The 17,189-nt window shown below is 46.4% G+C and overlaps 1 protein-coding gene across 1 annotated transcript; it reads left to right on the top strand.

Annotated features, from left to right (window-relative positions):
• Nucleotides 1-4,784: 4,784 nt before the first annotated feature.
• palb2 (partner and localizer of BRCA2) lies at nt 4,785-16,763 on the top strand. The gene is made up of 14 exons (XM_080760536.1): nt 4,785-4,930; nt 5,288-5,347; nt 5,892-6,093; nt 6,554-8,149; nt 8,939-9,539; nt 9,624-10,377; nt 10,620-10,811; nt 11,248-11,403; nt 11,853-11,935; nt 12,927-13,079; nt 13,651-13,767; nt 14,256-14,343; nt 14,662-14,873; nt 15,545-16,763. The coding sequence occupies exons 1-14, from the start codon at nt 4,886-4,888 to the stop codon at nt 15,792-15,794; spliced, it is 4,509 nt and encodes a 1,502-aa protein (XP_080616662.1). The 5' UTR covers nt 4,785-4,885; the 3' UTR covers nt 15,795-16,763.
• The last annotated feature ends 426 nt before the right edge of the window (nt 16,764-17,189 follow it).

Raw genomic sequence — 17,189 nt, forward strand, 5'->3', positions numbered from 1 at the left:
ACCCAAGAGCTCCCAGAAGAACCCTCCAAAAGAATCATGTTTATATTAATATTATAAAAGATCTGCACTCGTGTGAAGTGAGCGGCGCTCTTATCATCATCATTACATCATCATACACATCACATTCCGTTGCTCAGCCAATCGAATCATCACAAATGTCATTCCGGGGGCCAATCACTTTTGGCATCTTCACTTTTCTGCCCTCACTTTTTATCCTAAATATGTACTTTGCTCAGCTAATCAAATCATTGCTATGACCAGGTGCTAGACCAGCGCTGGTGGTCTAGTTTCCATTTCGCTGCGCAATAGTCGTTGTGCGTTGGCATACGCGCAGTAACCGCAGTTGCTCATAGTCTCAACTCGATCAAGAACGATCAGAATGACGTCCGTTCCCCCGAAATAATGTGCCCACACTTTTTACGTCCTGACAGTGCCAATATGGGGGTGATCAGCCACTCAAACCATGGTGTTTGTGTTCACACAAACAGACAAAGTAGGGTATAGGAGGGGCGCTCAAAATAAACAATCTGTACATTGAAACTACACAAACTATAGGATGCCAGGTCAACAAATGAACTCTATACATAACATCTAAATGACATTTGAACCTTTCTGCAAGGTCAGGATTAAGCCTAAGTTATACTTGTTGCACGATGGTGTCGTGACAGCTAAATTATTAGCTAAGTAAACGCATCACATACATTTGCTTTTGTGTGATGCTGTAGTATATGATCAAGCAGGGCGTTCGTTAATTTACAGAACAAAGCACGAAAGGTTAAAATGTGGAGCCTGACAGCAACAATATACTCAAGAATGTATGGATTTGGGGCTGCATGGAGGCCACACACTGCACTACCTCAGCTTCAGTTGTCCCAGGAGCAGCTAGAAGATCTCAGAAGTTAAAGTATTTCATTGCCAATTGGTATACTTGTACTTGCCGACAAGTACAGAAGGATGGAAGAGCTACAGCCACACCCCCTCCCCTCCCCACACACACACACACACACACACACACACACACCAAACTATTGGTGATTGCACTGTTGAGAGAGGCTGGGTGCAGAGACTGTAGCTCTCTTGGGTAACCGGAACACTCAACCGCCCCCCAAATCATGCTCGCCCCATTCTCTCTCACCCAATTAGAGCGGAACTCTCGCCCCCAGCGGCGGACCACTCACCCCGCTTGGTGAGAACAGACTACATGCAGCCCCTAACAGTACGTAAGGAACTTGTCAAAAATCGTTCGGCAAGTGGCAAACGTATAGCGAAGTCAAAATCCCCTGTCGGTTCTGGCGGCCAGAGATATACGTTGGTGGGTCCGACCGTTCCGAGGTCGCTGGATTTGACCCAGACCAAGCCCGTTTTGTGGCGACCGTTCTTATATTCCTCTGAATATGAATCTAGGACAAATAGCTATTTAGATCGTTTCTAAAGCTTATAGTTCATAGTTCACTGGATGATGATATGTCACACTACAGAGTGTAAATTAGGCTTCTTCTACCTGGCTCGGGTCTAAAAGACAGGTCCTACAAAGCTCTGGTCCATAGTGTCAGTATAGGAGTTCTCCTTTTAACGCTATATGGACCAGACCTACATAAGTCCTACTACACCCCTGACGCCCTGTTTGTAGCCTATGTACTGTATGTGAGTTGTTGATGTTGTTTTTTAACACTTATAATGCAATGAAGTGACTATTTTGACATTAAAAGGAATATTATTCATACCACTTGGAAGTTTTTTCTTGTTGTGGGTGGGGGTCCATGGGTACACGTGGGGGACCAGGTCAGGATAGTAGGGGTCGGGAGGCCCTGAGGTAGCAACTTGGCCTGAAAAAAAACAGAAGACCACAAGGGGATAGCTAATGTAATTTTCTCTTGTTGTGCTGCAGATAGTGTTTGTATTTGTTGATGACATGTATTATCTATAAACGTACCATGTATCTGTACGTCTGTCTGTACGTTCGTACGTACGTGTGACAAGTGTACGGCTGTAATGTACGTAACTCGAGAACCGTTCGCCGACTTCAAATTCGACACACAGGGAGTGCAGTGCCCACTGCCCGGTGTGCACCGAGTCGATCGGACCCACGGTTGTCCAAAACCGCAAAAAAAAGCCTCTGCCTATTCTCCATATAGGCCTATGTGTATGGAGCTGGCCTGTTCTGATATCACCAGTAAGACGCGCAAACGCGGGAAGCGAACGCAGCTCGTACATATTTGGGTTTTTTTAAGATTTATTTTTAAGTTAAGTTTTTAACTTAGCCATAACCATATAAGGAGTCCCCAAAGCAGCTATTCGTCCAAATATGGAGTGTGTTGCATCAATCACAAACAAATCACTCAGCTCCATATATGGGCACAAAGGACACACACACACACACACACACACACACACACACACACAGACAGACAGACAGACAGACAGACATGATCTGCTAGGTCTCGTAGTAAGTGCTCACTGCGTTCGCAACAACACATATTTGGGCATGCCTGACACGGAACTCCACACATAGGAATAAAGGGACACAGAGAGACAGATACATAAATCTCCATATATGGGCATAAAAGGGACACAGACAGATGGGTGGAACGGGTACTCTGACACGGGTACAACGGGTATTGCATAGCTGGGTGGGGCATGGATGGTCCGGATCGCCAACTTCCACCGTTACACACTCGGTGCGCCACAGCCGGACACCGGTCTCTATAGTTGTGTTAATTCTGCATGCTATGTTGATGAATTTAATACATAGGACCACAATGGAAACGTATAGTCCCCAGGACTTTTTTTGAGTTAACCTTATAGCGGTATACATGTCTTATGTACCGCGAACCATGTGCGGTTTATATTTCTGACAAAGTATCAGGAATCAATCAAAACCACTGATTTACTCAGAAGAGGATAAGGCTTCATGATACCTACCATCCATCCACTGCCCTGACTCCTGAAGGCTGCAGCTCTTCATATATCAACCTGGCAACGCTCCAGTCGTTCCAGCTTTAAACAGAAGGAATTTCAAGGAAACAAAGTGTTACATTTTGCGCTGACGTCGGGCAGAACCCTCTTATCCCGTCTACAATGAATACGGAACTCTGCTGCTCGACTACTGACAAATACAAAGAAACGGGACCATATGACACCAATACTTGCAGATCTGCACTGGCTGCCGGTGAGCACCAGATGTGACTTCAAGATTCTATTAATTACGTTCAAAACGGGCTGGCCCCTATTTACATCCGTGAGTTTGCTGTCCCTCCCTAAACCCGGGCGCACCCTTAGATCCTCGGATAAGGCCCTCCTGGTTGTCCCTCGGACGAACCTAGTTACCCGGGGTGACCGGGCTTTTGCCGCTCGGGCACCCAGTGGAACGCACTGCCAGTGCACATAAGGGTAGCACCATCCGTCCCCCTATTTAAGTCACGTCTGTAAACCGTGTGTTTTTTAACTATTTAATAGCTATTTGTACATACATTCTTGTTATTGTTTTGTTTTGCCATTATCATTTTGTTATTGTGTGTTGTTTCTTGCGGTTTTTAATCTTGCTCTGTACAGAACAATGTTTTGAAAAGCGCTGCCTATACAAATAAAGTTCATATCATATCATATCTCTGCATCTTAACTCATGAAATGAAGGCCCTACTTGTTCAGACTACAGTGCGTCACACAAAACCATGACAAGCTCGAAATGCGGAGCTTGCATAGATCTGCTACTTTTGATGCTTTCGAATTTGAATCCTGAAAGTTATAGTTTTGGTATTTTATTGATTGATTGATTGATTGATTTCCACCCGACAGAGATGATATTGACAAAATGAAATTAAAAAAAAAACATTTTGACCAAATACCTTGATATCAATAGTGATGATAATACAATACAAAGTACAGTGACAAATTCTGACAATATAATAATACAAAACACAGAAATAGCTCATCTATACAAGCTCACAATTCTATCCTCCAGGTCCCTCAGGGTATAATTGCAGAGAGAACCCGGTCCCCACCCCCAGCCCCTTGGCCCCTTCTCACACACGTAACCGTATGTATTTTGTCCTTTTTTTAAACCCATTTTCTGCAGCATTAAGTTGCTTTGCCGCCACCTACTGGAGACACTTTAAAGAGAACCAAACAGACCCTCGTCGCTCTATAGACCCTGGCCTGCATCCACTGACTCTCTCTCTCGTGACTTCTCGTCTCTATTTAATATTCAAAAATAAATAAACTACCTCATTTCACTCTTCTATTACTCTTGTCTGGCCTTCATGTACGCTCTGCGTTTGTCTCAGAGTCAGTGTTGTGATCAAACAAGTGAAAAATAATTATGTCTGTGTTCAAAGTTGGAACCCTACTTAAATCACAGATAACAAACATATAGCAATGAATGTAAATTAATACTTATATGTCTTTAACGTACCCACAGTACGTCGGAACAAAAGCCGGCACCCCTCCCTGGCCCTGGCCCTGACTGAGAATCACATACAGCCATGGTACATGCATCATCATAAATAAATTTTACAGCTCCTGCTCCTTCGATCGATCATGTTTTCCGTATTCTACTCCTCGCGTCTGGCAGAGAAGTGAAGTCGCGGGAGTTTGCAGCTCAATCAAACGTCGCATCATCGAACGGTCAAAACATTAAACTTGTATGGGCTGTGGACAGACAGACAGATCACCCGGCTACTGTACTTATTTATTATATCTTCCCCGAGGGAACACTTCATGTTTCAGTTGGATAAGGTCAACCTGTAATAAATATAGAGATCATGCTGCTTGAGGTGGTATTTTTGTCGATCGTGTAAACTTTAGAAGATATGACAGCTATATCATTCTAGTGCTAGTGTTGTGATATGCAACCATAACGTGTGTTTGTGTATTTGACGAGAGGAGGATGCAGAACAATCTGAGAACACTGCCCTGTGATGACAAGGAGAAGGTGGGTGTTACTGTTATGTTTAATTTGATTTGATAACAGGAAACGTGGCCACTGAGGAAGAGCACCTATATATGAGCTATTTTGTCCAAAATGCTAAAGTAAAAAAATGTAAAGTATGTACATGATTAGAACAAACATCTGACAATTAAGGTACAGTATTTCTACAATATCTACAAAACCTGTTTATCCATATAATCTTTGGCATAAACAAGTTGAAAGTTAAAAAAAAAAACTGAACAGTAGTACTGTACTGTACTGTACTGTACTGTACTGTACTGTACTGTACTGTACTGTACTGTACTGTACTGTACTGACATTGTATGTTGTCAATTGTTGTGCACTCGTACACCATTACAGCTGCGCAGGAAGCTGGCACTGCTGCAGAGAGAGTACTCCAGAACTGTGCAGAGACTAAAGGTAATGTGTGTGTGTGTGTGTGTGTGTGTGTGTGTGTGTGTGTGTGTGTGTGTGTGTGTGTGTGTGTGTGTGTGTGTGTGAGAAGGAGAGGGGTTGTTAAATTAAAATAGTTGACCCATATATAATAATCTCGTCACTGTCGGGCAGAAACCATCTCCATATTCTAACTTGTTTTTGTGGGTTCTTTTTGTAAATTAATTACACTAAAGCATCACACAAAAGAAGCAGATCAACAAGGTAGAAAATTAACAGTTTTATATTGGTCACGCCTCGTGACATCACGCCCCGTGACATGACGTCTCGCGACCATATATGGCCATCTCCAATATATCGAAGTTTGTTCCATTTGTGTGGAGCATAATAAAATGAAAGTCTTTTTCACCATTCATACATGGACTATATCATGGTTATATCTAATGTGTGTCTGTGAGAGTGTTGAATGTCCATTAATTTGTTTTTTAAATGCTCTGTTCCAAGTGTTTGTCCACAACAACATTTTATCCAACGTTGTCGAATGTTCTCCGTCTCTCTCCCGCACACACAGCGTGCAGAGCGTAGCGAGGCCCTGAGGAAGCATGTACCGAGCAGCAGGACCACAGAACAGAGCCTCGGGGACCAGTGTGACCCGACGGAAGCACCGGGGGCATCGTCGTGTCCCGAGCCCGTCGTCTCGCGCTCCGTTTTGGCGGAGGCGCCCTGCGAGACAGTCCCCCCGCGCACACCTCAGGGACGAGGACTCGCTGGAGGTACTTTCACACGTTGCAGGGGGGTCCGCCAAAACTATATTTTTCCTCTTTCTTTTTCATTAACCACTTGAACCCTATAGCATCCCTATTCTGAGGGGAACATTAGCCGAAAATAGCAGATCTACAAGCTCCCAACACCTTTCTATTTTTGGCCAAGAGGTTTGGTGTAGGGGGGAAAAGAGGAGATCAAGTACACGTTTTGGAGGGTTTAAGTGGTTAACCGTTTGAAATGACACATTAACATCCAATACAAAGCTACACAATGATAGTGATGTCAAATGAAGCTAAATTTAATCTGCAACACAATTTTATACAATATGTAATGGGGGTCCCTGCTTCCTCTCTATCTCAGCTAAGTTGTCCTTGACCTGAAATGTTTGCCTATAATGACATGCCCAAAACAGGGACACCAGCTTGAAAGTGCTTAATGGAATTCGTGCCATCGCGTTCTTCTCTTTAGGCCCCGTGGAGTCTCAGAACGACCACACCATCTCAGGGCTGAACTTCCCTCTGCTGTCCGACTCTGACGCCGTGGTCCCTCTGACCCCTGACCCCGGCGGCGTGGACCCTGCGGCGGCCAGGGGCGGTTACAGGTCGAGCCCCGCCCTGCGCCTCAGGTCTCGCAGCAGCCGCCTGCGCTGGGAGAAAAGATGGAGGGAGGACAACAGCGAGGACCGACTGGATCCGAGTGGAAGGACGCCCGGAGGGACGTCTCAGGGGGACGGAGAGGAGGACAGAGGGAGGAGGAGGACGGGAGAAGCGGTGAACTCGGATTCAGAGTCCGAGTCGCCGTCGCTTTTGCTCACACACTGGAACGTAGCCGGACGCTGCGGGGAGGCGGAGAGGGAGACGGGCACCGCGTCAGGGGGGGGACAGGAAAGGAACAGCAGAGGGAGGGACGGCCCCTCTCCACTGGTCACACACTGGAGCCCAGCCACACATGAAGAAGATGAAGAAAGTCAGAGCGGCTCGGGGGGAAAAGGGAGAATGGGAGCGGGGGGAGGGGGAAGGATTGGGGAGATGTTGTCCAGAGAAGGAGAGAGGGGGAACGTCGTGGTGCAGGAGGAGAACAGAGGTAAAGGCATCGACCATAACGAAGGAGAGAAGAAAACGGAGGAGTGGACGGATATCATCACTGTCCTGGGGAGAAGCTGTGAAGGGAGGAGCTGTGGAGAGGAGGTGGGAGGAGGAGGAGAGGAGGAGGAGGAGGAGGAGGGGGAGCAGCAGCGGAGTCTCCCCCTGGACTCCTGCACTCTGGTGGAGGGTCTGCTGTTCCCGGTGGAGTACTACGTCCGGACCACCAGGCACATGTCGTCCGCTCGCCGACATTCCGACCTGCAGGCCAACGTTCACTACCAGCTGAGCCCCGGGCGCCGGCCCCGGGGGGGCAGAGGGCCGGGCCGAGGACGGGGCGGCAGAGGACGGGCCAAACTCGTGTACAGCCAGCCAGACGCCGGTCCGACCGCACCGCCGCCCGCGTCTTCAGGCGACCGCTCGTCGCAGCTGGAGTCTGCGGTCGACAGACGGAGCTCCGGCGACGCGAGCGCGAGTCAAACTTCAGCCGGTTCCTCGTCGTCCGGTGTCCAGCAGCGCAGCGCCGGTCCCACCAGAGGCAGAGGGAGGAGAAGAGGGCGGGGTAGAGGCAGAGGGAAGCGGCCGAGCTTTGGGCGCTCCGTCAGTCTGGACGCTGCTACCAGTCTGCCTGAGCAGCACCTCCTCCTCCCGCGAGTCCCGCCGCCGTCCAGCCCGTCTCTCCTCCCTCCTCCTCCTCCCACCCAGCCTACCTCCTCCTCTGCAGTCGACGGACAGGAGGAGGAGTGCCACCTCCTCCTCGTCTCCCGAGCAGCTCCGGTGGTTCCGTGTCGGTCCCAGCCTCCTCCTCCTCCTCCTCCTCCGGTCACCCTGTGGTGCCCAGCTGGCCAGCCTCCCTGCCGGGTTGACGAGCCCACGAGGCAGGGCCCTGCTGCCTCGTCTGGACATGTGGAGGAGAAGGTCTATCCAATGTTCACAAAGAGCCGTCCTGCGAACGGGCAAACCCCACAGCAGCTCAATAGAGGTGGGATTATAAAGTGTGTGTGTGTGTGTGTGTGTGTGTGTGTGTGTGTGTGTGTGTGTGTGTGTGTGTGTGTGTGTGTGTGTGTGTGTGTGTGTGTGTGTGTGTGTGTGTGTGTGTGTGTGTGTGTGTGTGTGTGTGTGTGTGTGTGTGTGTGTGTGTGTGTGTGTGTGTGTGTGTGTGTGTGTGTGTGTGTGTGTGTGTGTGTGTGTGTGTGTGTGTGTGTGTGTGTGCGTGTGCGCGTGTGCGTGTGTGTGTGTGTTTCCCCGGGGACGCAAACTAGTGAAAATAGCAGCTCTATGAGCTCATGTGTTGTGTACTTAACTTTTTTTTAAAGAAAATGTTTCAACATTTTGTTTGATTCTATTCATGAAATACTTATATAGGTAAAAGTATTTTTAAATGTAGGAAACGAAGAAAAATAGATATGTGCTCATTTGGGAAACAGTGGGATAGAAGGAATCCTATCCTGCTGCAGGATTCCATTATATCACAGGCACTGTAACACTATTCACAACATTACCTGTTGTTTTACTTCATCATTCTCTCATTTTCTCCATTGTGCTTTTCTCCATTCTTGTTATTTCTGTTAAGTTATATTATGCAGACATGTTTTGTTATTTTGATTTATTTTGCTTAACTACATTAAGTTACGTTAAGAAGGTTCTTTAGATGCTAGATTTTGTTTATTTGAATAACTACTATTTACCTTTTGCAGTTGTAAGTTACCTCTGGATAAGAGTGTCTGTTAAATGCCTAAAATATCTATATATTTTTTTCTTCTGTGTGTAGCGAGCTGGTGGTCTCTGCTCCTGCCTCCCCAACACTCTGTGCCTCCTCCTCTCTCCCCGCTTCTCCCTCTGGGCCCGGGGCTCCGAGGTCTGGAGAACTTTGACCTCCAGCGGGACTTCCACCTCCCCGACGAGCACTTCGCCTCCCTCAAGCTGCACAAGCTGCGGCAGGCGGCGGCCACCACCGAAGCCTTCTCCTCGCCGTCCTACAACACCCGCAACGGCGGGCGGCGCCACCACTACGGCGGCGGCTGTATCGATCAACCGGCGCCTTTCGCCCTCCCACTGAGCCCCACCCCCCCGGTCGCGGCGGCAGACCCCTCCCATCCCGGCGATGGTAGGCTGCGCCGGTCGACACAGCGGCGGCGGTCCGTGGTGGACCTCCAAAGCTCGCCATCGTCCTCCCCTACACTTGATTTCACGGACCACCACCAGGCAGCAGCAGCAGCAAATCTGTCAAGCGTGGTGGTGGTGGTGGTGGTGGGAGATTCTTCTGATGGCTCAGCAGCAGAACTTCCTCGAGGGATCCAGTCTTTGCTCATCTCACCGGGGGAAGTGAAGGATGGTCCTTCCTGCGGGGCCGTCCCTACAGAGGAACACAGGTCCTCTACAGAGGAACACCGGTCCTCTACAGAGGAACACAGGTCCTCTACAGAGGAACACAGGTCCTCTACAGAGGAACACAGGTCCTCTACAGAGGAACACAGGTCCTCTACAGAGGAACACAGGTCCTCTACAAAGCACCAAACACAAGACAGAAGTCCACCTAACGGAAGTCTCTTCCGTTGTGAACAGCCTCCTCCGCAACAACAGGGATGCCGTGAAAACCCTTCCCAGACACGGAAAGACTCTGACCTTCCACGGGACGAGGAGGCTCCTGAACCTGACCATCTGAACTTGAGCCGTCTCACCAGAGACACTTCCTCTTCTCAGTGTCTGACGGTGGACTGGTCAGGAGGCGATTCTCCCACACTGCACGGACATCCCGTTGAACGTGCACCACCTGGCCACCGCCGCCACCACCACCACACACCATCCCAGCTCCTACTGAGCCCCTCTCTAGCCTCCCCTCCTTGGGGAAGGAGTCTCCCCAGCCTTCCCTTGCCGTCACTCGGCCCGACCCCTGCTCCTCTCCTGGCCGCCAAACTGAACCCTGAACCGGAGTTTGGCGGCCAAGAGATGACGACAGATCCTCCGCCGCCGCCCCTCACCTCATCGTCTCCCCCCTCCGCCCCCCTGTCTTTCTCCCTGCTAAGCCCCTCCCCCACAACCCGGGCGCGCTCCCCTCCTCCAACACCTCTCTCCTCCTCCCCCGGTCCCACTTTAAATCACTTCCCTGGCACTCCTCTGTCGCCCCAACGCAGCCCCTCCTCTCCCGGCTGCACACCTGTCCACTGTGTCCAGCAGGAAAAAACATCTATCAGGAGACCACAAGGGGAGGTGAATATAAATGAAGGCCGCTGTTTTTTCCTTTGTACATTATAGTGATCGTATTGTGTACATTTTGTACGCTGATGTATGCTGATGAATTGAATACATGGGGCCACAATGGAATCGAAGTCCCCGGGACGTTTTTGGTATTATCCTTTTTTAGCCTTGATGTCTTGACTACTGTAACACGTGCTGGTTACATTTCTGACTGATAATCTCTATTCAATCAATCAATCAATCAATCAATCAAGGTCCACGACGTGTCGTCTCACCTGCCAGCGGCCACCAATCAGTGCCAGAGGACCGTGGCGTCTACTAGCAGCCCACCTGTGCCCAGCAGCCAACCACGGGGCAGTATGGGAACGGTCCCTCTGGTCACCACGGACAAGAGGAGCCAGGGATCGCCGGAGCACCGCGTCATGACGTGCATACACACATTGAAGGTGACATAATGACACCCGAAATATCCTTACAGGGTATATTACGGACGAAGCAGCTTTTTTGTTTTTTTTGTTAAAATGTGTACTGCAAAAAGCGCCAGGAAAACATGCTGTTGGAAATCGTCTCTTTCGGGTGGAAACCTCATATCTCCAAAACTGTTGACGTTTCAGGATTCAAATTTTAAAAAATGGCAAAAGTAGCGAGATGGAAACGCGGCGCAAAATCGAGCCTGGTTTATCTGTTACTTCTGAGGCTTTTGTGTAACGTCGAGTATGATCGAGTAGGGCGTTCATTTACATGAGAAAAAACGAAACCTTAAAACGTGGATATATTTATAGTTTATTGCCGTCAGCGACAAAATGATACTTGGGTTATACTGTATGTTCAACAAAATGGATCCATATCGGGTTGTGTGACGTGTATTTTCTCTCTGTGCAGAGCCCTGCAGGGGGTCCCCTGGTGGATGCGTGCTGTGTGTGGAGACCCCCAGGAGAGGAGGAGTGTGTTGCGGTGGCAGGGAAGTGGGCGGTGTGCGTGTGGGAGAAGACCTCTGCAGCTGACTGGGGCTTAATCAACACCTGGACATTTTGTGAGGTTTGTTAATTGTGTGTGTGTGCGTGTGCGTGCGACTTCAGAGCAGCAGTAAATTAATGAGTAGAGAGGTCTGGGAATCAGAAGGTCGAAAGATCACCACTAGCTGGACTCTCTGTTCCACCCCAGTCCAAATGTCCCTGAGCAACCACAATTAACCACTTTAACTCCGACATCCATCCCTATTTTGGGGCGTTTGTCATTATTGTGGGGGAAACGTTTAAAAAAAAGATGTCACAGTCTAAAACAGTTTCAACCCCTGGTGGAAGCTGAAACTGAACTTCCTCTGCAGGATAAAAAAAAAAGGTCTCTACACTGGGGGAAGTGTGCCTGAGTGAGTGAGGTAGTCGAGATTGACAGAGATACAATCTGCCGTATGTACATTGTACACGCATGTTTATCCAGAGCCTCAAGAGGCATCGGTGTGATTTTCCGTGTCTTGTTTCGTATAGCCAGTGATCAACGTGTTTGCTGTGCCTGATGCAGCAGGGCGGCTCTGTGTGACTCTGGGTCAGCTGGAGATCAGAGAAGTCAGGTGAGAATGAATACTACATTTTACCATTCATGCATATATATATATATATGTATATATATATATTATTTTTAATTTAAATGTATTATTATTAATTATTTTTATATACTCCAGAGCGACTTGACTTGTAAGTAAACAAGGTAATTAATACATGGACTGTATAGAAGTGCCTCAAGTGGAGAATACGAGGTAAACAATGAACCTAGCATGTGTCTAAACAACATGCTATCGAAATAACATTCTGTACATTGGAACTATAGGATACCAGCTATACGATGAACCTAGCATGTGTCTACTCTAAACAACATGCTATCGAAATAACATTCTGTACATTGGAACTATAGGATACCAGGTAAACAATGAACCTAGCATGTGTCTAAACAACATGCTATCGAAATAACATTCTGTACATTGGAACTATAGGATACCAGGTATACGATGAACCTAGCATGTGTCTACTCTAAACAACATGCTATCGAAATAACATTCTGTACATTGGAACTATAGGATACCAGGTATACGATGAACCTAGCATGTGTCTAAACAACATGCTATCGAAATAACATTCTGTACATTGGAACTATAGGATACCAGGTATACGATGAACCTAGCATGTGTCTACTCTAAACAACATGCTATCGAAATAACATTCTGTACATTGGAACTATAGGATACCAGGTATACGATGAACCTAGCATGTGTCTACTCTAAACAACATGCTATCGAAATAACATTCTGGAACTATAGGATACCAGGTATACGATGAACCTAGCATGTGTCTACTCTAAACAACATGCTATCGAAATAACATTCTGGAACTATAGGATACCAGGTAATTAATAAGTCTAAACATCATGTCGTTCTAAATCACCTTCTAGATGTCATACTCACACACATACCGGTATTAACCTGCACCTGGTGCATTATAGGAAAAAGGAAAATGTCAGATTTTAACAGTGGGATTTTGCGTGCGCGTGTGTGTGTGTGTATGCAGGATGCTGTCATGCTCCGGCCTCAACCAAACGCTGTTGTGCGACGGCGTGGTCCACAGTGTTGTGGGCGTGGCTAATTCCAGAGTGGTTAGCTCCTCCCCCTCGGCCACGGGTTCCACGCTGAAGCTGTTTCACTTGTCGGAGGACGGCAGCAGGTACAGAGACACACTGGTACCTGTACACATGTTCTACCACTACCAGTTGTGCGTGTTTACTGTTTAGTGCTTGTACATTTCACTTTCAAAACTACATTTCTATCTCGACCCAATCTCTCTTCCCATGCTCCTCTCTGTCCGTCTTCCTTTAAAGACACCAAAGTGGAGCATATCACTCCAGTTCTTAAATCCTTACACAATGGCTTTCAAAATACTACTGTTGCTCTATAAAGCTTTGAATGGTTTAGCCTAAATCCATTTCTGATGTTGTACGATATCATGAACCATCTGCTTTCTGCCCCTGTCATTTTGTAACCAAAACACAACTGAAGACCTTTCTGTTTGCCACTGCCTTTGATTGAGTTACTTTTCTTTCTTTTCTTTTTTTCTTTCTCTTCTGCACTGTAACTGTATCTGCATCTTTCTTTACGTCTTTTGCATCCCTAATATAATGTCATTGTATATGTTTCCTTAGCTTGATGTTCTGTGTAAAGCACATGGAATTGCCTAGTGCCACATTGTTGTTGAAATGTGCTCTGCAAATAAAACGACCTTGCCGTGCCTTCCTCAGTGCACCAGCCTCTCAGCCTCTTGCCGCCCCTGGTGTGTGTGTTGGGACCCTGGCTTCGGTGGACGGACTTTCAGACGCTCTGATTGGCTCGGCCGAAGGGGGGAATCTTTTCCTCTGGTAAGTAAGCGAGGTGAAAAAGATGGCATGTACCTGTATGTGCATCTCAGACAGTCTGGCCTCGTTAGCTGCTATCGATGGCCAGGAAATCAGTCAATGTAACAAAACGATTGATTGATGCCACGCAAGTCAGGAACAATGTAAATCAGGAATGATGCAAGTTGGGAATGCATGCCCCACCCGGTTATGCAATGCCTCTTGTCAGAGTACCTAGCACAGAACTAAGCACAACTCAAACGACACACTCAAACTAAATGATATGAGCAAAATAATTATTCCAAACCAAAACGGCAACATAATAAATATATGTTTAATTATGAAATATTACAAAACAATGTATGTTTAGCAGTTTGGGTTCATTTTCTTGCTCCAGGACACTTCAACCTTCATGTTCTCCATTTGTGTGTGTGTGTGTGTGTGTGTGTGTGTGTGTGTGTGTGTGTGTGTGTGTGTGTGTGTGTGTGTGTGTGTGTGTGTGTTCGTCACAGGAACCTGCATAGCGGTCAGCTGTTACGGCAGATTTCTCTGGGAGAGACTCTGTCACACACAGTCTGTCTTAATGGCTACTCCCACTCAGTAAGTGTGTGTGTGTGTGTGTGTGTGTGTGTGTGTGTGTGTGTGTGTGTGTGTGTGTGTCTGCGCTCCTGACATTTTTAGTTGATTTTATTAGTGTGTGTGAGATTCAAATTATCTACAAATGATGTCATCATATTTCCTCTTCCCTTTCTCTTATGGAATTAACAAAAACGATGGAGATAGCACAAAACCTAATTTCACCCTGTGTGTGTGTGTGTGTGTGTGTGTGTGTGTGTGTGTGTGTGTGTGTGTGTGTGTGTGTGTGTGTGTGTGTGTGTGTGTGTGTGTGTGTGTGTGTGTGTGTGTGTGTGCGCATAGGGGGTGTTATTTGTCTTGTTGCAGCACCAATTGCTGAACTCGATGGAGGTGTCGGGCAGAGAGGGAGAGGGTGTGCTCTGTGCATTGGATGAGGATGAGGAGGAGAGGGGGAAGAAGAGGACTGTGCTGTTTTCTGTGGTTGCTGTGAACCCCCTCACCGGAAAAACACTGCTAGCCACGCAGCTGTACCAACCTGAGGCATGGTCTGGGAGGTGAGACTTGGTTTAGCGTCTGTCTGTCTGTCTGTCTGTCTGTCTGTCTGTGTGTGTGTTGTATACTGGGTAGAATACCCGTAAAAATTAAGGATTATGAAACAATACAATTGTTCAAGTATCCACGTCCAGTATTTTGTGAAGCTTTTAACTTTCCGTTGTCGTGGAATAAATGTACGAGAGATTACTATTCATTACATTTCTTAAAGTTGATGATTATTGATGTAACATTAATTTACAAGTACCAAAGTCACTTCCACTATTCTTGGAGTTTCTTCATTTTTGGAACACAGTTCTTATGATTGAATTAAAGATTGAATAAAGCTGTGGCCCAGGTGAATAGCGCCCTCTAGCGGCAGTGATGTCAGACTTTGGCGCTCTATTGCGTTTAGTTAATTTAAACCAGTATTTTCAGGACAAAGGTTTTCAGCATTGGCTCTATTTCAGGTACTAGTACTAATATACTGTGTAGACAGTTTGTACAAGTAATAGTAAAAAAATATATTTACTTCGGTTAATCTTAGCTTAAAAGAATGAATTTATTTTTGTTATGCAAACAAAAAACCCCACAACTTAAAAAAAAAAGAAATTTTACCATTATGGAAAACAAAACGATAAGAACCAGAATCGACTGTTGCCGTCCGTCTTTTTCTTCTTCTTGTCCCGTGCAGGCTGTGCGAGGCAGACATCATGGGCTCCGGCGTGGTGGGTCTGAGCCAGAACGGCCGTGTGTGTGTGTGGGAGCTGGGTGGGGGTCCCGGGGGCAGCAGGCACCCGGTCTGGGCTCCTGAGGGGGAAGGCTGGCAGCTGGCTCGCTGGGGGCGACAGGACACGCTTCTCACCGGACACCTCAACGGAGACCTCACTCTGAACCGATACGCCGCCAAGCCCACCGCTACAACAAACCACCAGTCAGACTGAATGTATGGCCTTACCGTTCAGGCTTGTCAGTGTGGGGGGAAGGGTCCCCCCAGTTCAAATATTCAGATTCTTTTTGGGGTGGGTCACACCCTGAAAAGGACCAATATAACCACTTGAACCCTGGCATCCCTATTCTCAGGGGAAACATTAAATGTTTCCCCTGAGGATTTTGCTGAAAATAGTGACAATGTTTGGTTAAAACATTAGAGTGGGGAAAAAAAAGATTTGGTCGTATGGAGCATGACCCAGGTCAAGTTTGCCAAGTATAGAGGTTAAGTAAGTGATTTGTGATTCCGTTATGTTAAAAGAGCTCTATATTCTCATAGTAATCATTACTATAGTGTTCAGCAACAGGAGTCAACATGTCTCTGCAACTTATTCCATGTATCCAAACAGGATAGAACACTCATACCGGATACAGATGAAACGAGTGCAATTGGAAGTGATGACATAAAGTACACAACATTGAAGCTGATGAATGGGTTGATTGGCTGAAAATTGGCAACTCACCAGTATTTTCTGTTTAGGACTGGGGAAACCCCTGTTACTGAACCACCACTATATAACAATGATTACTGTCAAAAAGTATAAAGCTTTAACTTTTAAACAAAGAAAATTGTTTTAACTTGAAAAAAAAGTATCACTTACATTACCTTTAATAGCTAACGCAGTGTTTCTCCATGACTATGACTCACGTTTTGTCTCTGTCGGGTGGAAACCTCATATGTCTCCAAAACTGTTACTTTTCAGGATTCAAATTCAACAATAGCAAAAGTAGCAGATCTATATGCTCGAGCTTGTGGAGCTTGTTAGAATATGGAGATAAGAGGTTTCTGCCTGACAGCAACAATGTATTACCTCTGAATGATTGTGAGTGAACACTGCAATGCTTATGTTCCAGTGTTGACCACAGTGTTGTAAACCACTCATGTACTGAACCTTTCTGTGCAATAATGCATTTGTGACTGAATACCACGTTTTTTTGTTTGTTTTTTTTGGGGGGGGTGGGGGGGGGGTTTAAATGCTGCTATTTGACTGTAATATACCGTTTCTGTACTTACATTCTCGTGGTTGTTATTGATATTTAAAAACAAAACAAAAACAGATGACTACTGTTCAGTGTTCAGGGAATCTTAAATGTTTTATATTATATATATATAAAAAATAACTCAATATTAAATGTTTGTACAATCTGTGAAGTTGTATTTTTGTATTGGCCTCTGGGGTTAAAATAGGTGGGAAGCTAAAGCATTTATTCTTTACATAAATATTTAATTAAAACAAAATGAAAATCTTAGTATAAAATGCTTGGCAAGCTACTGACGACTAGCTAAGACCTTACAGTAGTTCTGAATGACACATTACTGGTTACAATTTATGGTACTGATGTGTATT

Source organism: Protomyctophum bolini (genome assembly GCF_963924005.1).
Source record: "Protomyctophum bolini genome assembly, chromosome: 3".
Classification (NCBI taxonomy): Eukaryota; Metazoa; Chordata; class Actinopteri; order Myctophiformes; family Myctophidae; genus Protomyctophum; species Protomyctophum bolini.

Excerpts from the sequence above, each read along its gene's own strand:
- palb2 (XM_080760536.1), top strand. The coding sequence starts at position 4,886 with ATGCAGAACAATCTGAGAACACTGCCCTGTGATGACAAGGAGAAG. Across the intron at positions 13,768-14,255 it reads GGGGGGAATCTTTTCCTCTG|GAACCTGCATAGCGGTCAGC; the intron begins GTAAGTAAGCGA and ends TGTTCGTCACAG. Across the intron at positions 14,344-14,661 it reads TTAATGGCTACTCCCACTCA|GGGGTGTTATTTGTCTTGTT; the intron begins GTAAGTGTGTGT and ends GTGTGCGCATAG.